This window comes from Haplochromis burtoni, unplaced genomic scaffold (genome assembly GCF_018398535.1).
Source record: "Haplochromis burtoni strain Fernald_Lab_line unplaced genomic scaffold, NCSU_Asbu1 Contig_4, whole genome shotgun sequence".
NCBI lineage: Eukaryota > Metazoa > Chordata > Actinopteri > Cichliformes > Cichlidae > Haplochromis > Haplochromis burtoni.
In genome coordinates, this window is record NW_024582365.1 from 3,895,926 (window position 1) to 3,921,708 (window position 25,783).

Genomic DNA, 25,783 nt, shown 5'->3' on the forward strand with positions numbered 1-25,783 from the left:
GTAGCTCACTCTGAGAGCAAATAGTGCTCAGAGGTCACTGAATGTCACTCAGCACAAGGTAATTTAGGATTATGCTATTTGTCATCACAAAATAAATGAAGATTTTAAAAGATCCAAACTGTTTAGTTGCAAGAAAACCACAAAAGTAACAAACAAGTCAGTTCAGTTGTATCTGTTTAACACAAATTTGCAACAACAGTCACCTCAAGGAACTTCATATTGTAAAATAAAGACCCTAGAGTACAAAAAACAGGCAAGCAAACAAACAATAGGGAAAGACCCTTTTTGCAGAGTGCATACTTTTACTAGTAGATATCACGACGGTGTCAACGATGCTGAAACTAAAGCACTTTTGTGTTAGCTGTGCATTTTTTCCCCAAGAAAAGAAGAGGATAAAAACTTTGCTGTGATTTTTTCCCCATATAAGGTCAAACTTTGCCCCCAGAGAGGGGGCCTGATTCACCTTGACTGGTAACCATTGGTAACCCTCATTCACCACACATAGGAACTTTATTTTTGTGAAGCTGCTTCAGCACAATTCCTGTGCTCAGTCTCTTCCTTATGTTAGCAGAAGGTCGTAAACTATAATGATTTATTACTATACATATAAGAAAGTATAAGCAGCTTTTAAAACTTGAAGCTATTTGACTATTAGCGTATCACATGTGACAACTAGGATATGTTCCACTCTCATCCCCGCCTTCCACCCACCCCAAATCCTGAATTAGACGGATAAGAAACCCGGGAGAAAGAAACTGGATGGATGGCAAACACAGCTGCTTTCATTTATTTACCCTGCAATTATTCTAAAGCATAATGTTTAGTGGAAATAGGTAGGTAAATGTCAGCAACACTCCAAATGACAGGAGGCGTAATCAGACAGAGCAAATGCAGGCTTCTGTGTGGGTGAGCAGCATCTCTCATGTGCGCTGTTTAGCTATAGAGTTACATGCGATAGAAGGGATAAATGCAACGTCACTGCTTAAAGACTACGCTTGGAATACAAAGATCGTCCTTTGATATGTGCATTCAATAAGACTATAGAGTATAGATTTCACTAATGCAGGCATCGGATTATAGTATTCAACTCTATGCAATGTATCAGTGAAGAAAATAGCCACATTAACATTATACACATTATATCTCAAAGAAAAGCACTCCTCAAAGTAATCAGATTACTGCTGCAATATCTTCTTATTAAATTAGTCACACATTCCCTCAATATCTAATATTGTTTGAAGTCACATGACAAGACAGCATTTTACACAAAAGGTGTTTATCCAGTAAGCTTCTAAAGTAGAACAAAGACTCTTAGTTTTAAATGTAATGGAGTTAAAATTCTACTTTTCTTACAGAAACGTCAACGCAGCCAAATAAAGCTGTTCATACTGGGTCACGTGGCTTCTTATCGCAGCTCTACTCCCCATCTTGCAGAGACGATAAAATTTTGCATAGCTGCAGCTTTTAAGATGAAATACGTGCAAGTTTCAAGTTATAGCCGATGGAAAAAACACTTGCAGCGCATTAAAAATTCAACTTTTCTACATTTAAAAAAAAAAAAAATCAGTTTAGGGGTCAAAACATGGGCTAAAAAGTGGAGCAGAGAAACGACCCTGCTGATTATGTGCACAGTGTGCTGCTCGGAGCGTGGGTGCTGGGGTGTTTTCTACTGCTATAGTTGGATGAACACTTGAGGAAACAGTGCATCTGTCCTCTGCGATCCTGCACGCTGAAGTTGGACACTCTGGGAATTTTCTTGCGTCCGTTCGAAAAAACTTGGTCGTCCAATCCGTGTGCAGCTCCTGCACACTGGCTCCTCCTTCCCCTCTCCCTCTGCCTGCTCCCACATGTAACGCTATCGCTGCCTCTCTGTTGCATTGTCTCATTGGGGACGCAGCGCACGGAGTCCAGCGCTGCGGACAACTCCGGCGGACCTGCGAGCTTTAAAGTGACAGGGGAAGGAAAAATGGACAATGTCGAGCGGAAATGAAAACCTGGGATAGTATGAGTCATGGCTCGTTGAGGTGTCTTCAGTCTGCCGGTGGATTCATTAATTCCAGCCCTGTGTCAGTCAGTCAGCGGGGCTGCCTGAAGCCGCGAGGCTGCACTGCACGTTAGAATGAGCCGCTATCCTTGATGTTGCGTTAAACCAAGCAGCTGCTATGTTGAAATCCCTCATTCGGACCTGTGTGGCTCTACCTGGTGCTGGACCCTAGTCCGTTCCTTCCCTTATCCCGGTGTGCGGTAACTGAGCGGTGGTCAGCGGTGCGCCCTGAGGAGGATGGCCGCCCGCCGCGGATGCGTGAACTCGCTCTGGTCGGGCACCGAGCGCGTCCGCATCGGAGAGCGCCTCAAAGCGACGCTGGCCGGAGTGATGGAGCTGGAGGTGCTCAGGTGCAAACACCTGGAGATGGTGGACGCCGCTCTGGAGGATCGACCGCCCGTTGCCGCCAACGCTGAGGATCCACGGGCGGCGGAGGAGGAGGAGGAGGGGAGAGAGACCTCGGAAAGCGGCGCAATGGATGCCGAGCATGGCTCTGCGACATCCCGCCGGCAACAGGTCAGTCAGTACGTCTGTCAGCTCACAGGTCGGATCCACAGACAGATGATTAAATATGAATGAAGGGCTGATGGTGATCTGCCAAAAAGCCAGTCCCTCTGCGACTCACTAGACAGATTTTATCGCTGCCTCGAGCGCACGGCTGTGCCGAGAGCTGAATACTCAATTGAATGTGATGGTGCCAGAGATCAAGCCAGGCATGCAGTGTGTGCGTGTGTGTGTGTGACATGGAGCAAATGTCACTGAGGTCAGGAAACCGGGACCAGCTCTGGCTCTGTGCCCTGCCTCATGGTTAGAAAGAAACATGTGGCGCTCAAATCAGGTGCAGGTATTAATACACAAGCCAGCGCTGCATTTTTTGGCTCAGGACCATAAGCTCTCCAAAGGTCACTTTGGCTCTCCGTTTGCATTTACAATTACTCTGATCACATTCTAAATACCAGCCCCTCCACTTTTTGTCTAAAAAGTGCGCTGCCTTTTTTTTTTTTTTAAGTGTGTATGTTCAGTGGAGTGTGACCAACCTGAAGAGGGTTAGGCTGTCTCTAAACACCCATTTAACCCCATTTCCCCAAACCTGCCCTGAAATGGATATGCAGGTCTTTTGTGTGGAGAATGTGGGTTGACATGTAGGCTGATACAGGAGGACAGGATGAGAACAGGTCTCATCCTGAGGCATGGGCCCCGGGGCTGTAGCTGGCCTGCTCCGTTATTGGTGATCTACATTTAAAGCTGAGGAGTCATCAAGATGTAAAATCGGCCAAAAATGAGATGATTAAGATGACTGTGGGTGCATCCACCAGTGTGTGTGTGTGTGTGTGTGTGTGTTTTTAACAAAACATAATAAATGTAAAATGGCAATGGGCAAGAGGGCACAGGAAGAGGATGACCAGTGTTATAAACAGAAATATAATGTTGAAAATATTAGACATGACCACTGTTTCAACTTGTTAAATTTGTCTTTTGATATTAAACAAATATTTTCTGGTTTTTGATTGTTGGTTAAAGGAGACATGCAACATGAACATCAGTCATTATATGCTAGAAAACGTTGATGGATGGACATTGATTGCAATGACTGGCTTCAAGACACCTTTTTTATGGTATTCACAGCCATTTAAAAAAATAAAAATAAAACAAACATTTTTCCAGCAACTTTAATACCAAAAATAAGCAAAAGTAATCTGAAACTTCACTGCATTGCACATGAAGTGGTGTGTCACTTTGTACAATGTGGATTATACCTGGAACATTTCCAGACTTGACAAACAGGTGATGGGTTCAGGCTGGAATTTGAGCAAATGCCAAATTTACGTTACATTTTAATGAAAATGATAAATAGTTTCAGAGCCAGGCAGCACCACAACCCACAAGTCTGAAGCATCACAGTAACCTCCACTGCACAGACGCCCAGGTTCACAAAAACAGATTCTTTACAGAAGGGATTTTGTCGTAGATACTGTTTATGTGCAGACCTGTTTTCCTCTGAACTAAAGGTCGCTGCTTTACAAACAAACTGCCAAGCAGGGCTTGCTACTTTTCACCAAATATGTTATCTCCGGATTGTTTCCATGGTCTGCTGTGATATGAAACAATGCCGTCGACAGCTACAGGAATAACACTCGTTCTGAGAAAGTAACAAATGCTTCATCATGGTGGCTTTGCACAACCTGTTATTACACTGTGAATATGTGTTCCTGATACCAGTGAGCGGTATTAGTCAGCAGCCTGCAGCATATTAATACATGTTCTGTTTAAGCCAGGCTACAGCTGAGGTCACATCTGCAGAATATTGTATTTATTTATTTTTGACAGAGTGAAATGAAATTGTATCCCCCACAAATAGTCTGCAGAGGAGAAGCGGAAAACACTTGAAATAAAAAGTGATGGGAGAGAGCTTTTTTGCAGTCCCATCTGAGAGAGGGCATCCGCATGGAAGCGCTTCTCATAACGTGCCGCCTTCCTCACCACCCACCCACCAACATCTCATCTGTAGTTCCTCCCGTGGTGCTGAGAAATCCTGTGGAGAGGCCGAGCAGCATTGCTCATTCTCACCTCTGAAGGGAGCTGCCGATGTAGCAGAGCAAGCAGGCTGGCACGCTGCCCTTTGCCCTGGCTGGCCTTCACCAACACACACACACACACACAGTTGTGTTTTCATATCCTTATGGGGACATCTAATTGACATAATGCTTTCCCAGCCATAACCATAACCACAAGCATAACCTAAATGTAACCCTGACACTAAAACCACATTTTGAGCCTCAAAAATGCCTACAAACTCGTGGGGACATGCATTTTGTCCCCATAAGGGTTCTTAGTCCCCACAAGTGTAGTAACGTTCCAATTTTTGGTCAAAACAAAGATATGTAAACATGGTACGCACACACAAAACAACATTTGCATAAAAGGGAAACAAATTTCTGTCTTGTTGCGACATGTAGCTGCAGATGGAGAGGGAACGAGGAAGGGAAAGTTGACGGTTACCTACTGCTTTGTTTACTAGAATCAACATACAGTTTGATACGTAAACCCATTATATTCATTTTCCCTGTATACACTACTCATTACTTTGGAAATCATTGGTTGTTCAGCCTTTTTTGTAAGCCAAGGATTTGGTGACTCATAGCATAATGTGCTCTACCGCAACACTAGATTTTTTTTTCTTTCTTTCTTTTTTAATAAACTCTTGAAATATGATTCACATTTTTTCTCTCTAGCAGCAGAAAGAGGAGGATAGAAGCCACAACTGCGCACATCAGGGTTATGGCTGACTGTTACGGCCGTGGTGTCATCCGTGCTGAAAAATGCAGTTTAAAATGAGGGAGTATTTTAAAGAATGTCGGCTTTTGAACAAATGTTTTTAAAAAACAGAGCAGTGGTTCTGTAGAATGGACAGAAAACACATTTAATTTGCATTAATACTATGAATAATTCAGATCTGCGCAATCTGTTGTATGGAGAGAACAAGCTTTGAGTCACTGAAACGACATCTAATCTGGAAACTAGAAGAAAACATAACTTTTTGCTTTCGAAATGAGCATCAAGGCCACGGTGGCGGATTCCGGCTCGTTGCCGTTCAGAGTTTAAAAATAAAAATCTCCTCGCTGAACATAACACATCGAGAACAGGAGTGGGAGAAGGAGGGAATATGCTGCAGAGCTTTAATTAATTCACACGCACAGCAGAACTGCAACGATTAATTAATAGACAGGAAATTAATCAGCAGCTACTGTAATAAGGAAATCTTTTAGGACTGATTAAAGCTTGTCAAATGTGGAAATCAGCTGTCGTTTCTTGCAGAAAGCTGAATATCTTTGAGCTTCATGATTAAGCACAAACAGCCGGTGATACTCATGTAACGCTTTTCTACTCACATTAAACACACAGAGTGCTTTCTCACTACAAGCTAGAGACGAGCAGGTTGATCCAAATATCAGTAGTATCGATACCAATGATACCGGTATCATATCGATACTAGCGCGACAGAATCGATACTTTGTTTCTATCCTCTAAATTACTTTAAGTTAATAATTTAGCCTGCCTTTATAAGTTTAAACTATAGGTATGGGGACTGATATCAGTCATACTGTATTGAACAGCACTGCTACAAGCCTCAGTCACATATTCACGTTTCTTTAAATCAGGGGTCTCGAACTCCAGTCCTCGAGGGCTGGTGTCCTGAAACTTTTCCATGTGTCCCTGTTGCAACACACCTGATTACAATTAGTAGGTCAATAGCAAGACCCTGTAGAACGTGACTGCATGCTGAGGTGACAATGCAGCCATTTGATTCATGTTACAGCAGCTCATGAGTAAATGAACATGGTGCAATAAAAGTACTGTTAGAAGTAAAACACTTACATTTACTTGAGTAGGGTTAGGGGTTGCCACTTCAGCATGCAGTCCAGTTCTGTACTCTTGCTAATGACCTACTAATTGTATTCAGGTGTGTTGCAACAGGGACACATGGAAAAGTTTCAGGACACCGGCCCTCCAGGACTGGAGTTCGAGACCCCTGCTTTAAATGATAAGCACTTTTAACCTAACGTTTACACACTCACACTCCGATGGACACATCAGGGGTTAGTCAGCGTTCAGTATCTTGCCCAGTAATGCTCATGTTGGATTGAACCACCGACCTCCTTATTAGTAGACGACCTGCTCAATCATGAGTCGATAAATCGATAACTGATGGGAATAATATTCAGATAAGGTCCTAATGAGAAGTGTTTACATTGCCGTGTGCGCGCTCATTGAAGGGAGGCTGTCTTGAAATTAGGTTTGGGAAGCATCATCTTACATGGTGAGTCATTAGCCCCCCTCACTTGTGGAGTGACAGCTTTCATCTCCCCCCTTTTTGTGCCTCGGGGTATCTCCAAGTAAAACAACAAAAGTTTGTAACATTGATAATTTTTTCAGGATGATCCTGAAAGCTGAGTGAAGATGAAGATTCACAGTGTGGGCTGTCTTTACATTTCAATACCATATTAATAATGTATGAAACAATAAATAGACCACCGTGCGAGTTCTTCACACCGATCGCTCGCGCCGTCCCACACTGTTTGACCAAATTATTCTGTCTCGACAAGCCAACCGCTGCAATTCGTTCTCGCTGATGACATAATGCACCTATTAAGAAGAAGTGTATGGCTCGTGCAGTCGCTGCAGCATTATTATCCCATCGACCCATACATTTTCTATGTGCACCCCTCCCTCACATGCAGGACTATCATATTACAGAGCTCTGAGCGAACCATCACCCGTCTCTCCAATGATTTGATCATGTGCTAGTCACTGTGTAACAATATATCCCGTAGCGTGCAAGGCCTTGTGTTGCTGGCACGGATTTGTTGCAGATATTTAGCCTTTCAGGAGACTTTTAAAAAACGCGTTTCACATCGTTGCACAGGCAGAATAAGTTAATGGTTCTTTTAAAAATGTCGAATTTTTCAGATCATACATGTGAGAGGAAGTCGCGTCACTATTGGACTGCATGTTTGTATGTGTGTGTGTTCAGGCTGAGGATTGAGTTAAATATTTCGCCGGGCCTGTTGTGCTGTTGTGGGTCTGTGTGGGAGGAGAAGCGAACGCGAGTTAGAGAGCGAGCAGCTGTAGCTATGGTGAGTAGAGGGTGGCTGGCTCGAAGGATATTATAGCAGAAGGAGGAGGGTTATTTGTTAAGGGGCCTGTGGGGGAGGTGGGGGTCCATCAAGATGCCCCTCTCTCTCGCCCGGCAACCGCCCACCCCCCCCTTCACCTCACCTCACTCTCCCTTCACCGCCTTCACTCACTCAGTGACTCACTCCGCTATTTCTCTGTCTCTTTTTTTGTCCCTCGCACTTAGTTTTGGTCACCCACTCAGCCACGACTCGCTGTAGATTCACAGGGAAACAAAAAAAATAAAAAATAGTGAGGAGGGGGACAGGATCTCACTGACCTGAGAGGGAGAGATAAGCCGAAGACTGGTCAAAGTCTGAAACTCTCACACAGTTTCCTTCCTTCTCTCTTTCCTCCACAGTCCATCCCCCTTTTTACCTTCTGCCGCTCTGGCAGCTCTTTGTTACGTCATCTGTCTTCTCCCATTATCCTCTGAATCCCCCTCCTCTCCTGTCACCCCAGTGAGTCACTACCTGTATTGTTTCCTCAGTAACCACAGGATTGATCAGCAGCACCACTCACAGTGTTTCTGTTGTTTGGGCCTGATCACACTAATGCAGGGGCTTTTGGCTGCTGTCCTAAAGGGATGGGTTGGGGATTTGGAGGAGGGTGAAGGGGGGGTTACTCTTCTGCCCTCTTACTAATCTGGAAAATGGAGGCACTTTGCTAACTTGATGGGCTGATTGTTATTCTTGTTCTTGTTGTGCACAAGGCCTCATTTCTGACTGTTCCAGTAAGTGTGGTGTGACGTTGCTGGAGCATGTGGCTGGTAAATGATATTGTGAATGCACAGCCCTTTCACGCGGGTCTGGACCAAAACATGCAGAGGGTTAAGCTGTGTTTTTAAAGCAGTATCCTTATTGTCACTGGTGGAAAGTATACTTGAATGCTTAATAACATCTAGAATACTTTCTTCTTCTAACTTACTAGGTTTCCAAGGAATATATTGTAGTTTTTTTGTAACAACACTGTTTTTCTCCAACCTTTTTTAGGGTTTTCTTTTGTTTCATATTCAGAAAGTTTTGACCTCTGCATGCTTTTTATTCTCCCCCACGCATCTATCAAGTAGGTAAACTTGAGTATTAATCTAATTAAATTATTCTTTATGAAGCTTTATGGTAAATGAGCTGGCTCCTATATAGTGCTTTTCTACTCTACCCCTTTCCACAACATCCCAAAGGTGCTCTATTGGATTGAGATCTGGTAAGTGTGGAGGACGTTTGAGTGAATTTATGGGTGATGGTGCACTGTCTCATAAAGGCATGAACATGGTCAGGTAGGCTGCGGTGTTAAAATGATGCACAAAAAGTGCCAAGAAGATATCCTCCACACCATCACACCACCACTAGAAGCCTGAACGATACAAGGCAGGGTGAATCCATGCTCTCACTCATTGTGTGAAATTTGGACCCTACTATCCAAACAGAGCAGAGGCAGAAATCTTTTGACCAGACAGTGTTTTTCCAATCGATTGCTGTTCAATTTCGTGAATTGGTCATACTTAGAGCCACAGTTTCCCGTTCTCGGCTGACAGCAGTAGCGCCCAGTGTGGTCTTCTGCTGCAGCTGCAGAACACACTGGATGTGTTTTGTGTTCGGAGATGCTCTTCCGCATACTTTGGTTGTAAGGAGTGGATATTTGAGTTACCGTTACCTTCTTGTCAGCTTGAAGCAGTCTGACCATTCTACTCTGATCTTTTACATCATCGCAGCATTTTCTCCCAGGGAACTACTGTTCGCTGCATATTTTCTCTTTTTCAAACTCTTCTCTCTAAACCCTGGAGACGAAAGTGCTGGATAATCCCAGTAGGTCAGCAGTTTCTGAAATAATGAGACCAGCCTGTATGGAATCAAAAACCGTGCCACGTTCAGAGTTCCCTAAATCACCTTTCTCCCATTATTCTGATGCTCAGTTTGAGGTTCAACAGGTTGTATTAACCACGTCTGCATGTCTAAATGCACTGAGCTGCTGCCATGCAGTTGGCTGATTAGATATTTGTGTTAACAAGTAGCTGAATGGATGCACCTAATGCAGTTTCCATGGCTAAATATTAGCCAAATATATGAGAGCTGATCTTTAATCTCTAGTTTTCCTTCCACTGTTTCTTATTGATGGTTGGTGGTTCAATACCTGAGTCCTCCAGTTGGATGCTGGAATATGCTGGGGAAGAACTTTAACTTGCCTCCCAAAGCATCCATTTCTGTATGAATGTGTGTGTGAAGTGTAGCTTGTAGTGTTTTGGGAAGCCAATAACAGTAAAGCAATTTATTTAGATAGCAGTCCATCCATTTACTTCATGTTTGCTGCATTCATATCTTAAGTGACAGTAAATCAATATACCCGACTTCTGGTAAAATCGTGTTGTTATTCGATCACTCTTGTCAGATTTGCACACTCCTGCTGCATGCTATGCATTTTCAGTATCTAACCTGCAACTGAAGAACAAATGCATAAAAAGTAACGTTATTTTATGCTTGCTAAGTTTTAGGCCTGCAAACAGCAGTTTAGTAAAAAAATCTCAACAGCCAGTATGTTTAATATGAGTCATGTTTTTTTCCAGTTGTCCACTGACAAACATTTTGATGACGATCATGTGTCATTTTGATTTTTTATTGCGGTTTTAACCCTTACTTCCATTTTATCTGTGTGAATGAATCATCCATAGTCACCTACTGTTCTTCTTTTCTTTTTAGGATCCTTCTCCCTCTGACACCGCCTGTCAGAGCAACCCAGAGGAATGCGGGGGTAATTCAGGGGACGGGACAGCTCACCTCTCATCGGGCAGAGGGAGTAGCTCACGTTGGTCAACTCTTTCCTGGGATGCCCCCTCTGACTTGCTTTCTCCCCCAACCCCGGATCTTAATGGTATGATCCCCCTGGACAGCGACTCCAGACCTAGTTCAGGTAATTACACACCTGAACACCTCTTTCGGGCGGTTTAAATGTCAGACGGCTGAGACAACGGCGCTGAGCTGTCCAATGATCCAACAGTTTCTCACCTCCTGATAGAACTACAGCTCACCTTGAGAGAATTTCCATGAAACATTAACCACGTCTCTTTTTTACTTTTGTTTGCTTGCACTCTGTGTGACTCGGCACTGACTCACTCTGTTTGTCTCTTGCTGTCAACATTTTTTAGCCTCTCCTCAAACTCTTATCCGTTCTCTGCTTCCTCTGAAAGCTTTTCTTGGCCAGGTATAGACTCTCACCCACTTTTCAATCCACTATTATTTATGCTCTGGAAAATCTATCAAACCTAAAGACATGATAATATATAGAGAGATTTTCTTTTAAAATCAAAATGATTTTTATTTGTCTATTCTTTAGTCAGTAAAAATGAAATTTCAGGAGAAGTCTAAGTGTTCATGGCTCACACTGCATGTCTAACAGTGGTTTCTGCACTGTGATGCTTTTCTTTTGGAATTTTTACGAGGTTTGAGTTTCTATAGGTGATGGTAGCTTGTTTTTACTGACTCACCTATTTATCCGAATGCAGAAGGGATTGTGAATCTTGTGGAAGCACTGATGTCTCTGCTCTGACTCATAAACCGTGGCCTGAGCTTCATCTAAGTCACAGTAAGAGACAAAGAGTATTTGACTGCTAACAGTGCAGGCTGACAAAAGCAATCGAACCTTTGAATCAGCTGTTCCAGTTAAGGTGATGAGATTGGAAATGTGGACTGTAGGGGTGATTCTCTTTTTAAAGAAGGCCATAAATATCAAAGTCTGCTCATCTTAAGAAAGATTGATCGCTGGGAAGCATACTGCAATCATATACCTCCATGGGGCTTTAGCAGAAATGTTTTAGAGACGCAGGGAGCTTTAAAAGATTGCAAAAGGTGTTCTGAAGATCTGGGTGTTCATTAATCTATAACACGACTACCTAAAAATGGATACAATTCAAGGCCGCTGCTACTTTTCAAAGGAGTGGGCGTCCTGTAAACGTCACAGTAAGAGCACAACGTACAAGCCTGAACGAGGTGAAAAAGAATCCAAGAGTAACAGAAGAGCAAAAGAGAGGCAGTATGCAGAAATCACTACAGGTTAATGAGTGTTCATGGAAGTAGTGGGAATCATGAGGGAAACCACCGCTATGCAAAAGCCGCTATTGTTTGCCACGGCGTTTTTTGAGGCTATGCTCTGTGGACAGATGGGGCAAAATCTGGTTGTTTGGAGGAAAAATGTTACCACACACCATGATTATAACTTCATCCTAAATGTAAAGCAGGATGGAGGAGTGTCACAGCTTTGAGACACACATTCAGTGAAGGAACATTGAATTAAAAGTGATTTCTTGAGCAGTTACAGCCCAGGAAAATATCTAATAGAGTTCATTAAGAGGTGGATTTAGTTAATAAATCTACAGGTTTGTTTACTTTTCCTGTCAGTCACTGTCAGATACCTCTGTGTGTTTAATAAAAGGAAGATAACTACAGTTTGTGTGTTATCGGTTTAGTCGAGTTATTTTCTCTATATAGAGTCTATCCGAGAGGTGCAATACACCCTGGACAGGTCACCAGTTCACTATGGGGTTAACTCAGAGAGACAGACATACGTGCTCACATTCACACCTAAGGCCAGTTTAGAATTGATAATTAACCTGAATGTACATCCTTGCATGGTGGAAGGAAGCTGAACCTAGAAGGAGGAGAGGAGAACATTCAAAATCCACAAAGAAATGCCTCTTTTACAAATGTCCGTGTCTTTTTTTCAAGGTTTCTATTCAGTGAGCGGCAGCTCCCTGTCAGACTCTTGCTACTCTGTGTCCAGCGACGCAGCCCATGGAGGACCGGTGGCCCCTGCCAGGCCCCTGAAGCTGTGGGAGCAGGTTCCTGTGTGTGCTGACAACACTGACCTCCTGTGGCCAGAAGGTGCAGTGCAGCTGCAGCAACCTGTACTCCAGGACAGCCAGGAGGACGCTGAACCAACAGAAGAGACGCCCGTTTCTGGTGAGTTGGTGCAAACAATAGATCCCTATCTTGTAAATCAGTCCATGTAGATATGAGGTTTCAACTGTAAGTGAAAATACCTCGAAATGTCCACTGAAGTCTAAAGTTTTTTTTCTCTCTGTCTCTTACAGTCCCAAATGACCTTGAAGCAACTGGTCTGACCTTTCTGTCTGAACTTTGTTCAGGACTTGGCGATTCCCTGATTTCTTTCATCCTCCCGCTCCTCAACCCTTCATCCTCCTCCTCCACCTCCTGCTCCCAAAATTCAAAACTCCAGCTTGACCTCCGCTACTGCACAGACCTGATGTCCCGTCGGACCAAAGAGGTTTACTCATACCCAAGCCCACTGCATGCTGTTGCCCTCCAAAGCCCCCTCTTCACCACCCAGAATCAAGAACAGTCAGCCTCTGTGAGCCCTGAGGGACCCCAGCATGATGAACCCACAGAGTCAAATGCTGACACAGCTCTGCCTCTCCAGCCTCAGCAACCTCCCACTCCACCCTCCTTCACCCAGTTGGAGCAGTACATCTCTCGTCTGGCTCGCCAGTACCACAGTCGGGCAAAATCCACCTCTGATCTCACCTCACCTGCCACCCCTGGGCCAGTAACACACAGAGGCCTTTGCACCCCTGGCAAAACTCACGGATCCACCCAGTCTCTTTCTGCCTTCGAGAGCCGCAGCACACCCTCCAGCCAGCCAGGCGTCAACATCACACCCTCTAAGTCACTGCTAGGGAACTCAGCCAGAGTCAGCCTTAGCACCACTGGAAAAAAGGGCACCAGGAATTCAATCAACCTGGGAAATCTTCCTTCAGCCACCGGAGAAGACTTAAACATAAATCTGCATCTAAACCTCAACTTGAACCTGACTCCCGGTTTAAATTCTGGTCATGGGCTGGTGGACAATCCCAGAAACGGAGCTCTGAGGAGAGACTTTGCGGCCAATTCCACCGCTTCTGCCTCATCACATTCTTCTGCTACACCCACCCCAGCAATGAGACCTCGTCCTCGCATTTCAACTTGTCCAAGCAGCCTGAGCCACCGCAGCTCCCTTGAGGTCCCACTGGGGTCTGGAGCCAGCTCTGGGTTTGGCTCATCAGCTTTCTGTCGCTCATTAGACTGGAGCAGTGGTGCTCCACCTGAGGCTGGACAGCCAGTGTTTGGCACAAATGCAGGATCAGCTCCCGGATCTCAGCGCAGCAGCTTGATCCAGGAGTCCAACTCCAGTCCAAAGTTAAGTGAAGACTCGCCCATGGTGGAGGAGATCTCCCGCCTCTCTGGCCTGTCTCGAGCTGTTGTAGTTGGACTCATGGAACAAGGCGTGGAGCTAGATATTGACTGCTTCCCAACAGATACTGCAGGTGAGATGAGAAGCCACACTAAAACTCACCTGACAGCTCAAACAGATCAGTCACATGACTATGCTAGACTGACAGACTTGAATCCCCAGAGACCAATACAGCTGTCTCTCAGTGTCACTCATTCTCCACAGTCTCAGTCCAGCCTCACCCCTCCTCTCTCACACTCCAGCAGCCCCATACACCCCTACCAATCCATGCACATTCCCTCCTCCCACTACTCCTCACACTCCCACTACCAACAGACACCTGACCTTCCTTCCTCCACAGCCTCCTCACCTGCCTCCCGTCCTACCCCAAGAGGTCGCTCACCTCCACGCCCTCTCCAACCATCCCCCCTGGGTGCGACTCCCCTCTCTGTTTTCAGACGAGATGCACCATTCCAGTGCTCCCTGCCCCGCACCAATACCAGGACCTCTCCTTTTGAGCATGGCGGGATCCAACCAAGAGGAGGATCACTTCGGCAGAGCAGTGGAGGAGGCGAGGGCAACAGCAGGCAGAAGAAGGCGGAGGGTGATGGGCTCTACAGAGGAAAACATGCCTCCCATAAGCTGATCAGGGCAGCAACAGTTAGCAGTTATGCAAAGAGAGAGGACTACAGCTCAGTTTGGCGTGAGGAGGAGGAGAAGTTGCGAGCAGCCGCTCACACATCCAAAAAGTCCTCCAGCAAACTCTGGAAGGGCTTTGACGGACGCCTCTGGAGCAAAGAGTCTGAAAGTGAAAGAGAGGAGATAGACAGGGCAGAGTATGGCTATGGCTGGAGAAGGAACAGCGTGGGAAGCTGGAGAAGAGAGCACAGAAGGGTTAAAGCTTCTAGCAGCGGTGACAAAAGGCCTAAAGTAGACAACTCTCCTGTCTTCTCAAAGAAGAAAGGTAAAGATGATGGGGAGAGACGCAGCTCAAGCCTCAAGCTTTCCAGGCGGGCTCTGTTCAGGAGTGAATCCCAGGGCTTGCTGGTACCTCGGAACCACAGCGAAGAGCCCACAAAGCGGCCACACTGGGTCTCCTCCTTGGACGTGGGGCATGGTGGCATGGGAATCAGAAAAGACGAAGGGGTCAGACTACTGAGAGCGAAGGAGGAGGACAAACGGCTGTCTTCCACCGCCAGCCTCTTTAACCTCTCTCGTTCTCAGAGCCTAGAAGGCAGCTGCCATTCACTCTCTCCTCTCTCCTCCCCTTCATTTTCTCCTTCTCCACCTCCACGGCTGCCCCTTCAGCGCTCCCGATCACTGAGGGATTTGGGAAGGAAAGTGTTTGGCTCAATGAGGTCGCTTAGTCTCAAACAGAAATCATCCAGGAAGTGACTGCTGTACAAAAAAGTGAACTTCATCGTTTGCGTTGTACATTCAAAAATACCAGTGACGATTAGTAATATTTGATGTTTAAAATAAAGTGCCAATATTTGGATTTTTATGACTGATCTGATACACTGGCTATGAGATATCCACTGGTCCTTTCACTCATCTCCAGTGTGTTGAAGTTCCTCTCAGGCACATCAGGTCTGTGAAGTTTTAGTCTTGGGTCACTTCATTCATTCTAGTAATGTTTCTTTTGTAAAACTAGGCATACACATTTTTAGAACCTTCTCAAAAAGTATAAAATAAATGCGAACCTTCCCCAAACACGATATTTAGTATATATGGAGCACTTTAAAGCTCAGACGTTTTTGTATTAGAAAACCATGTAATGTAAATTGTGCACAGCGCAGCAGCAAGAAAGAGGTGTAAGATGCAACATGGCCCACAGAGAATTGTAATACTGCTTGTCCATTGATGTGGTACCGGTCTGCAGCTAGTTCTGCTTTGGTACCTTTTGAGTAGCAGTCTACAGGTTTATGCATTTGAAGTAACTTCCATAGGAAAGAGACCATGACTGACCTAACTTATGTGAATTTCTCTGATAGCCACTAAATAATTTCAACTTTGACTCCAACAACTTTATGCTACTGTGCACTGCTAGCTATTGGCACCAGGAATACTCTATGTGTGGCAGTCCTTCTAAATTAGGCACCACATCAGTGGAAAGGAGGCATCAGTGAAGGGAACATGAGTGACCTGTTATTTAGGGGTGAATGATTCTTTTTAGGATCTGTAAAGGGCTGCAACCCTTATAAACCCCAATTTTTATCAGTGCGAATGCCATCCTGAAGAGGAACACTTCTGGGATCCTATTATGACAGGAAAGTAGCCATTTGAAAATACTGTAGTAATAACAACTGTAAGAAGCTTCAGTGCATAATCATGCGTATGAATGTGTACGTGCACAATCCCCTTCTGCATGCTGCTCTGTGACTTGTTCAGTGATTATAGCTATTGTGAGAGTGTGATATTCCTCTTTGATCATGGGCAGTATTGCCACTGAAGTACAATCACATTGGCCAGATTATGACCAAAATTAAGCAAATACTCTTTAACTTGATATTTTGCTCAGGATTTTGAAATGAACATTGAATTAAAGTATTGATGAGTTATCCAAGATACATATGTGTCCTCTTATGGCTTATGACTAATAAAGGAAACTTATAACTGAACGTGTGCTCTTCCTACTGTAAGTGCATTAAAGATGTTTACGTGTCAGCAAAGGGCTTTGCTAAAAAAATGAATGAAAATTAGCATTTTTTAACAAATAATTTTATTGAAAAGTCACAAAATTAACATTCATATCACTGACCAAACAACTGCAATCACAGAGGCAATTGAGTAGTGCATGAAGAGCCTCTTTAGCTTTCAGAAGCATTTTGTGAACTATATTAGACTGTGTTGCTAGGAAACCAACTTTTCTGTCTTTTCTATTTTCAGCAGTGACATCTTTGCTTTCCAACTGACTGCTTTCCTCAAGTCTGTATAATGTCTGTTATGCTTACGTCAATCCTCTCCCATGGAGACACAGCAAGAGTCGTTCAAGACATGTAAACATTCTTTAACCCCTTTGTGGTGTGGTCTGAGGTTGGAGCAGTCTCTCAGGCTGAGGTTTTATTTGGCACATTCAGCTTGTGGGCTAAACGCCGTCGCCAGCTCTTCTGGTTTGGTTAATCCCACCCTCGGAGCGATCATTCTGGTTGGAGGAAAACATGCCTCGATACATGGCTTTCTCTTTTTGTAAGTCCCGACTGAGTTTCTCCTCAGCCCTCTGCAGGTACTTCCTCACATTGGCATCTGTGACAGAAACGTATACTTTAACTCGCTGGTCTCCAGAGAAAAGATCAGTAATTTAAACTATGCTTAAATTACTATGAGCAACTCTATATCCTTCAGAAAAAAAACAAAAACAAAACTGCACAAGCTACCCACCTGGTCTTGATAAAATGAAATGACTCATACATGAGTCTTCTAACGTACTTTAATTAAATACCTTTAACATGGGAAATGGTGACGCTTCTAACTCATGGGTTTAATTGATCACAAAGTTAAACAAGGTCAGTAAGCTTTTCTCAAGCTGAGCTGACTGTTTACTTTAAAGATGAGTGTTAATACTAATTACCATTTCCGAATGGATAGCAGTGTAACAAAAGAACAATTTTTGGTTATGGTGGTGGACTAATTGCAAATGTAGACTGAAAAATAAATACATTTGGAGAGCACAGGCGTCCACGGCTCCCACCAAAGAACTGCTGTTTCGACATGCTCTGTGTTAATCATCTACAAATCACAACTTATTCATCAAAGACACAGATTCTTTTTATTGCTATTTTTTCCTGCTTTCAGCTAGTGCAACTAGCTGAATTAATGTTTAATGTTTTCGCTCTTGAAAGTCGCCACCAGAAATACCTCTTGGCCCAAAGATTATGACACAGCCTCTGTGAGAACGTTGTAAAACAAGTGTGGACTAAGATGTAAGGAAAGAGAGCTATTGGTGCTAGCAGTGCTAGTCACAATATGATAACTACTATGATGAATGTGCTGCATATTTCGGTAGCATTTAAAACAGTATGTGCAACTGGCAGATAGAGGAAGTGGCTGACATCCAGAAAGACAGCACAGAGGCACTAATAATGGCAGCACAGAAACAAGCTCTGAGTACAAGGTCCATATAACTATGTTATAAATAATTTCAACAGAACCCATCAATTCCTGACTTGTTATCAGGAATTGTTTATCTTCATTTATTTAAACTTTATCTTCCATTTTTGCGATCCACATGTAGTTATGACCAAAATTTGGCGTCATCTGAGTTAACAGAACTCTCAACATTTTCTGTTTATTTTATGCAATTTGATGGACCAAAATGTTTTTAAAACTTTAGTAAATTAAACCTAACATACTTTCAATCAGAGCCCTAGAGATTTTTCTTTTGGGAGAAGGTTATAACCTCTTTGGTGGTCCTTAAAAATGTAATATGCGGGAAGAAAAACCTGGCTATACATGTCTAAATAACTATTACGTCAACTTGCTCTTGAAGATCATGATGGTCTGGGTCTTTACCATTAGGCTGCTCTTTAGAGGCCTGGATGAGGTACTCTTTGGCCGTCTCTGCATCTCCCATCTCCAGAGTGGCTACCCCGGCCCTGTACAGCGCTTTGGCATTGCCTGGTCGCCACTTTAGCACTCGCAGACTGTACTCCTGCACACGAGTATAATCAACAGTCTTTCTCTGCAGCAAACAGGCTGGAAGAGATATAAAGAAATGATTATACTGAGGCACTTGTATCAAACTAGTGACTAGAGAGCAGTTTTTCAAAGAGTTACTACTTCAACAGCTTTGAAAGAATATGACATTATCTCAGAATGATATTTACCTACCAGCAAGGTTGTTGTAGCAGTCCACTTGAGTATTTCTCAATAAAGCCTCCTGTTCAGATGTGAGCACAGGTGTCTCAGGCCCAAACCCTTTCACTGATGTCGTCACATCTGAGTCAATGCTTCGCAGGAGCAGAAGAGCGCGGTGATAACGACCAATGGCTGAGCGAATGTTCTTATCCTTGTAGAAAGCATTTCCTTCTGTTTTAAGCTGGGCTGCTTCCTCTAGCAAAGCTGAAACCGGCTTAGCAGAATTTGGTTTGTGTCCAAAGAGGCTCGGTGCTGCTGCCGCCGCCCCCTGTACATCTAGGCTAGCCTCCCCACCAGCACCCTCCATGTCTGCAGCGAAGCTAATCAGCTGTTGGGGTGAGAAAGCACATTTTAGTTTATTCTTAAACAGAAAGCCTAAAACAAAGTGGTGAGATGTAGAGAAAAAGATGTAAGGACTTATGAAACATATAGGTTCAGGCCACTATATTAGGTACACCTGTTCATTAACTGCTCATTAATTAAAACCAAAAATCTAATCTGCTAATCAAAATCAATATAAATGAATACTTTTCTCCAAGTGTAGGGCTGAACTCAAATTGAAAAACTTACAGTTATGTGAAATAAAGTTTAACACTTTTTCTTACAGTGGTATTGATCAAATAAACGTTTCAAAAGCGCTCACACACATAATCACTCACTGGCCACCTTGTTAGGTGCACAGGGTCCACTGCTTGTATACTACAAACATGTAATCAGCCAATCACACGGCAAGAATAGAGTCAAGACAACAACATGAAAACATGGAGCCCACCCTTGTTAGGGTGCTGATGGTGGTGGTTTAATAATGTGGGGGTACATTTTCAGTTTGAGAGGTATTGAAGGGTACAGTTTGTGCCCCTTATTACCAACCGAGCACTGTTTACACGCAACAGTCCACCTGAGTCTGATCGACAGGCTCGACACCACCTGTTCCAGTGTAAAAAGATGGTCTGCGTATAATAGTAGAAAGCACTTATGTGTAAGAAAACGGTTTGGCACACCTCTGCTACTTCACTCCTTCACTTGTAATACCTCACATATGACCTGGCAGTCACACAGTGAGCCACACTGCTTTTAATAAGAAGGTAGACAAACCGCAAGAGCAGTAGTTTTTCCACCATATTTAATATGACAAACGGCAAATCTACAGCTTTTTATTTGAAGTATTGCTACATGCCAACGTTACATTATTTTACGAATCAAATAGAAAGCACGTCACTCAGGTCCAAACGTAAACCGACGTTTTGCGGCAAAACGTCCAGCGTTTGTAGCTACCGCTAACCGAGCTAGCAGGCTGCCAAGCTAGCCCGGGTCCTCGAAAACTAGCTAACCCATTATTTCCCGTATGTTCGCGCATTTTATGAGGTTCGCTACATGAAAGCTGTATTGTTCTGCATTCTCTCGCCTTACGCCAGTGAAGCGACAATCCACGGATAGCTACTTTTCAGCTGGTAGTCATCTTAGTTGTTGCTGCCACACGTGCGCTTCCTTGCTTGCCTTTCTATGGACTCGCCCACAAACTGTGTGGAGTGCTACTGCCACCATAAGGTCGAAGCAGGAATTGCCAGCAAATTAACACAAAATACACCCTCTTCGTTTTTATTAAATATAATTTTGAAAGTAATCCATGCACAAAATACCAAAACAAACTTTTTTGGTGTAAATTACACTTATTCTGGAACAAAATGTAAACGCAGTTACTGAAAAAGTTGTTCCAAAACATTATTTACAACAATTAACAATTAATTTATTAAACAATGTTTTTAAAATCTACTTTTCAGGTTCCAGAGTCCTGATAACAGAGCTATGCCAAGCATACCACACAGCAAGTAAAATAGCTCATGAAAAATTTACATTTGATACTAGAAATTGATAAATATAATTATCTGATCTTTGTTTTGTTTTTTTTACAATTTCAACATCTTTCATAATTGTATAATGACTCATTGATAAAACTGCAAATGCCCTAATATAATTATTCCGATTAAAAAAAAGAAAAACAAAACACATTTATCACAAAGCAACTGTAAAATTTTACAATTTTACTAAATTCTACAAAAGAAAGATTGTAATTTATGAAGTATTTGTGTGCAACAGCTGTAAGCTGCATAGCTACAACCTTTTCTAAGCAATGGTATATAAGTGCTAAAAAGAGAAGGTTCAAGTATTTTTTTAAAGTAAGTCAGTGACAGATTCTTAACATAAACAGGAACAAACCATGCACTGATTATAAACAATGAATTCCACCAAGGTCCTTCATTTCTGTTTTTCTGCCAAAAAAACAGAAGGTGTGGTAATAAATCACCATAAAAACACATCTGCATCCCACTAAATCATTTAGTTTGTCACTCCAACTGACTGGGGGTTAGTATTAGTTCAGTTTCATTCTGACCATCAGGCTTCTCCTCCTTGTCTGTTTTGATGATGCCATTGATCATTAATGTTAATTTTTGTGATCGTTTGTTGGCCTTCACTTTGAATACGTCCCACCTCTCAGAAATCACAACATGCAGATAGTCCTGACCGGAGAGCACTGGACATAAATGCCATCTTCAAGAGTGCAACTCGGGAAGTGAAGATGTGCGATGTGCCAGCCACGCCCACCAGGACCACAGTGACACGGATCACCCCCTGGAGCTCCCTGTCTGATGCCTGCAAAAAACCCCAAAATAAAATAAAATCTGGAAACTGAACCAGAAAAGACATACAGTGGGGCAAAAAAGTATTTAGTCAGCCACCGATTGTGCAAGTTCCCCCACCTAAAATGATGACAGAGGTCAGTAATTTGCACCAGAGGTACACTTCAACTGTGAGAGACAGAATGTGAAAAAAAAATCCATGAATCCACATGGTAGGATTTGTAAAGAATTTATTCGTAAATCAGGGTGGAAAATAAGTATTTGGTCAATAACAAAAATACAACTCAATACTTTGTAACATAACCTTTGTTGGCAATAACAGAGGTCAAACGTTTACTATAGGTCTTTACCAGGTTTGCACACACAGTAGCTGGTATTTTGGCCCATTCCTCCATGCAGATCTTCTCGAGAGCAGTGATGTTTTGGGGCTGTCGCCGAGCAACACGGACTTTCAACTCCCGCCACAGATTTTCTATGGGGTTGAGGTCTGGAGACTGGCTAGGCCACTCCAGGACTTTCAAATGCTTCTTACGGAGCCACTCCTTTGTTGCCCGGGCGGTGTGTTTTGGATCATTGTCATGTTGGAAGACCCAGCCTCGTTTCATCTTCAAAGTTCTCACTGATGGAAGGAGGTTTTGGCTCAAAATCTCACGATACATGGCCCCATTCATTCTGTCCTTAACACGGATCAGTCGTCCTGTCCCCTTGGCAGAAAAACAGCCCCATAGCATGATGTTTCCACCCCCATGCTTCACAGTAGGTATGGTGTTCTTGGGATGCAACTCAGTATTCTTCTTCCTCCAAACACGACGAGTTGAGTTTATACCAAAAAGTTCTACTTTGGTTTCATCTGACCACATGACATTCTCCCAATCCTCTGCTGTATCATCCATGTGCTCTCTGGCAAACTTCAGACGGGCCTGGACATGCACTGGCTTCAGCAGCGGAACACGTCTGGCACTGCGGGATTTGATTCCCTGCCGTTGTAGTGTGTTACTGATGGTGACCTTTGTTACTTTGGTCCCAGCTCTCTGCAGGTCATTCACCAGGTCCCCCCGTGTGGTTCTGGGATCTTTGCTCACCGTTCTCATGATCATTTTGACCCCACAAATGATGATAGAGATTTCGGAGCCAGAGGGGAGATTATCAGTGGTCTTGTATGTCTTCCATTTTCTGATGATTGCTCCCACAGTTGATTTTTTCACACCAAGCTGCTTGCCTATTGTAGATTCACTCTTCCCAGTCTGGTGCAGGTCTACAATACTTTTCCTGGTGTCCTTCGAAAGCTCTTTGGTCTTGGCCATGGCGGAGTTTGGAGTCTGACTGTTTGAGGCTGTGGACAGGTGTCTTTTATACAGATGATGAGTTCAAACAGGTGCCATTCATACAGGTAACGAGTGGGGGACAGAAAAGCTCTTACAGAAGACGTTACAGGTCTGTGAGAGCCAGAGATTTTCCTATGTTTGAGGTGACCAAATACTTATTTTCCACCCTAATTTACGAATAAATTCTTTACAAATCCTACCATGTGAATTCATGGATTTTTTTTTCACATTCTGTCTCTCACAGTTGAAGTGTACCTCTGGTGCAAATTACTGACCTCTGTCATCATTTTAGGTGGGGGAACTTGCACAATCGGTGGCTGACTAAATACTTTTTTGCCCCACTGTAACACAACTCGAATCTTCTCCTTTCAGGTCTCTTACTGTGGTCCTTAGGATGCTCTTATATATGTTGGATGAGAAGATGGAGGCGGCAGATAATAGTGCAGAGTCTGTTGAGGACATCACAGCAGCAGCTACAGCTCCAATACCAATGATGGAGATGTAGCTTGGAGTGAGGTACTGCAGAGCAATTGGCAGAACCTGACCAGCGTCTCCTCGCTCAAAGGGGGATGGGGAGCCATATAAGGTCATGTTCCAATCTGGCATAAAAACATAAAAATGTTATATAAAGTCATATTAATTCATTCATATTTTTAGACTTGTTGTTGACTCTGTTGTGGTACCTGTTGATGCTGTGACTGCTCCAGTCAGCACAGATGGGATTCAAAGTATGAAGACTAGCAGGTGATCCTGGCTGTATTTGATGAGGAGGCTGAGAGAGTCCTCTGGTGGAAGTCCTGATTACAACTAAGGACTACAGTACTTAAAATCTGATGCCATTAATTTATTTTTAATAGCAAAACTCAGATGCAGGCTGGGACAGATCAAATCTAAAGCAACAGCATACCAAACAGCCTCAGGCCAGCTTGTAGGAGCCATTTTTAACTGTTTTAAGGAGCATTTCTTCAGAAATGAACAAAATACAATTTAAAAAAATATCTATCGACATGGTTCCTGTGCCATAGAATGACCAACCAAGCTTTGATTCATAATTGTTTTTCAGTACAAAAAAAAAAAAAAAAAAAGATCATAACTCCTGTCTACAGTGATCAAAATTTATTCAACATTCATTAACAGAACACTAAACAGACAAAGAAAAAAGATGCAGCATTTGGCTTTAGTGGGTTATTTGTGTGAAATCAGAGGGCTTTTCACACAAGGATTCAAGGAGCTTTATTGTCATTCGCATTGCATGTTAACATGAGGTGGAATGAAAATATGTGCACACGGTCCCGGAGCGAAAAAGAAACCAAGTAATGAAGAAAAAATTTTTTTTAAAGTAATAAATAAATAGTTGTTTTTTGTTTTTTAACAAACAGAATAATAAGTAATAAAACACTACAATAAATAATACAATAAGTGGAGTGCAACAACCTGAGTACCAGTATGGAGTATGGGTATAGAGTGTAGGTATAAACATAGGTATAAATAAATACTTTAATAGCAAAAGGGAATGATGACCAGCATTGATAAAGTGACAGTGACACTAATTATTAGTATGTTTAAATTACTAAAACTGTAGAGTTTTCCATAGTTGGTTACAACATGACTATTAAGTGACCATAAATTCATAGATTTTAAAAATCTCAGTGGAAATAAAAGTGCCTGAATGCATCTCACTGCAACAATAGTCATTAAAATTTCACCCATATTCACCATTTTCCCTACACACTGCACACTAACCTGTCATAGTGAAGACTCCAACCGCCAGACTGATCCCTCTGTTGCCCAACAGCATGATCTCTCTCCGGTCTGCTTTGCCGTTTTCCTCTAACCCCTTGGACTTCCTTGAGGCCCACAGTCTGGTGCCCAGTACCATCACCACCATGCCCGGGATGTTAAGGGTCACCATGCACTACCTCAGACACAGACAGACAATGGTTCCCACTAGCTCTCTCAAATACCTACATGACCTGCCTCCTGATGTAGAGCTGGAGTGGTGTTGCTCAATTACAAAGCTCACAAACAGAACACAAAGGAAAAATAAATAGTTCAGATCAGAGCACATCCCTGTTCAGATAATCTGAAAAGTGTAGGTAGGTTCACTTCACAAATTAATGCTCTCTAAAGACAAAAGTACTGCTAACACCACTTAAACTGGAGAAAAAATAAATCAAGAGGGGATCAAAAGGTGTCTGTGGTCACCCCCTGCAACATCATTTTATTTTTTAGATGCTGCATCTGTTATTACTTTCATTTTAAAAAAACAGCATAAAGATTAGTTTTATGTATCTTTTGTTGTAAAAACTGTCTAAATTTGTTTGCTAGTTTTAGTACAATGAAAATTAAAAACACTGGCTTGTAGTAGCTGCAAAGCACTGTCAGCAGTCATTTTTAAAATGCTCAATTTAAAGGCATTTTCTTTTTCCAAATCAAACTGCAAACCCGTTAATGAAGACTGAAACCTCTGCAAAGAAGCAGTGGCAGCGACATGTACTCGCTTACTTTATTTCTCTGCTCAGCGTGATCCATATAAAGTTTCTCACAAAATGTTGTCATCCATAAAAGTGTGTAAACTTCATGTCCTTCATACCAATAAATACCGCTGCGTCCATGAGGCTGAAGCCACACCTCTTTGAAAACTGGCTTACAAGTGGAAAATTACAACTTTAGGATTGTTGAGCTGGACTGAAGGTTGGCAAGAGTGATAGAGCACTAGTAATAGACCAGACTAAAAAAAAAAGGGTAATAATTCCAGGTTTGCAAGAAATGTGCATTACTAATTACCAAATGACTTGTAGTATGTTTTTCCACACATGGTACAACGATGGTAACTACATTATTCATGAGTATTAATTGGGGATGGCCCGATTCGATATACAGTATCGGTCCCATCCTGACCTAAATTACTGGATCGGATATTGGGGAAAATAAGTGTTTTTCATAGAGGTGTGTGTGTGTGTGTGTGTGTGTGTGTGTGTGTGTGTGTGTGTGTGTGTGTGTGTGTGTGTGTGTGTGTGTGTGTGTGT

General features: G+C 43.0%; 3 protein-coding genes across 4 annotated transcripts in view; 1 reads left to right on the top strand and 2 right to left on the bottom strand.

Annotated features, from left to right (window-relative positions):
- The first annotated feature begins 1,788 nt into the window (after window positions 1-1,788).
- si:ch211-168f7.5 (mucin-17) lies at window positions 1,789-16,551 on the top strand. The gene is made up of 4 exons (XM_005913364.2): window positions 1,789-2,560; window positions 10,411-10,621; window positions 12,433-12,666; window positions 12,798-16,551. The coding sequence occupies exons 1-4, from the start codon at window positions 2,282-2,284 to the stop codon at window positions 15,326-15,328; spliced, it is 3,255 nt and encodes a 1,084-aa protein (XP_005913426.1). The 5' UTR covers window positions 1,789-2,281; the 3' UTR covers window positions 15,329-16,551.
- A 122-nt stretch (window positions 16,552-16,673) lies between these two features.
- On the bottom strand, window positions 16,674-20,332 carry ttc9c (tetratricopeptide repeat domain 9C). 2 transcript variants are annotated; one of them, XM_005913365.3, is made up of 4 exons: window positions 20,196-20,332; window positions 18,764-19,118; window positions 18,446-18,628; window positions 16,674-17,179 (listed from the first exon to the last, which is right to left on the bottom strand). In XM_005913365.3, exons 2-4 carry the CDS (start codon window positions 19,095-19,097, stop codon window positions 17,022-17,024), a joined length of 675 nt encoding a protein of 224 aa, XP_005913427.1. In that variant the 5' UTR covers window positions 19,098-19,118; window positions 20,196-20,332; the 3' UTR covers window positions 16,674-17,021. The 2 variants fall into 2 exon arrangements, with proteins under 2 accessions (XP_005913427.1, XP_014190132.1); XM_014334646.2 differs by having other exon boundaries at window positions 20,201-20,324.
- Window positions 20,333-21,086: 754 nt separating this feature from the next.
- LOC102310073 (high-affinity choline transporter 1) overlaps window positions 21,087-25,783 on the bottom strand; it is a 38,685-nt gene continuing 33,988 nt past the window's right edge. Inside the window, exon 11 of the mRNA XM_042221443.1 lies at window positions 21,087-21,280. Within this exon, the coding sequence (XP_042077377.1) occupies window positions 21,136-21,280 (145 nt within the window). The 3' untranslated portion in view covers window positions 21,087-21,135. The remainder of the gene's footprint in view (window positions 21,281-25,783) is intronic.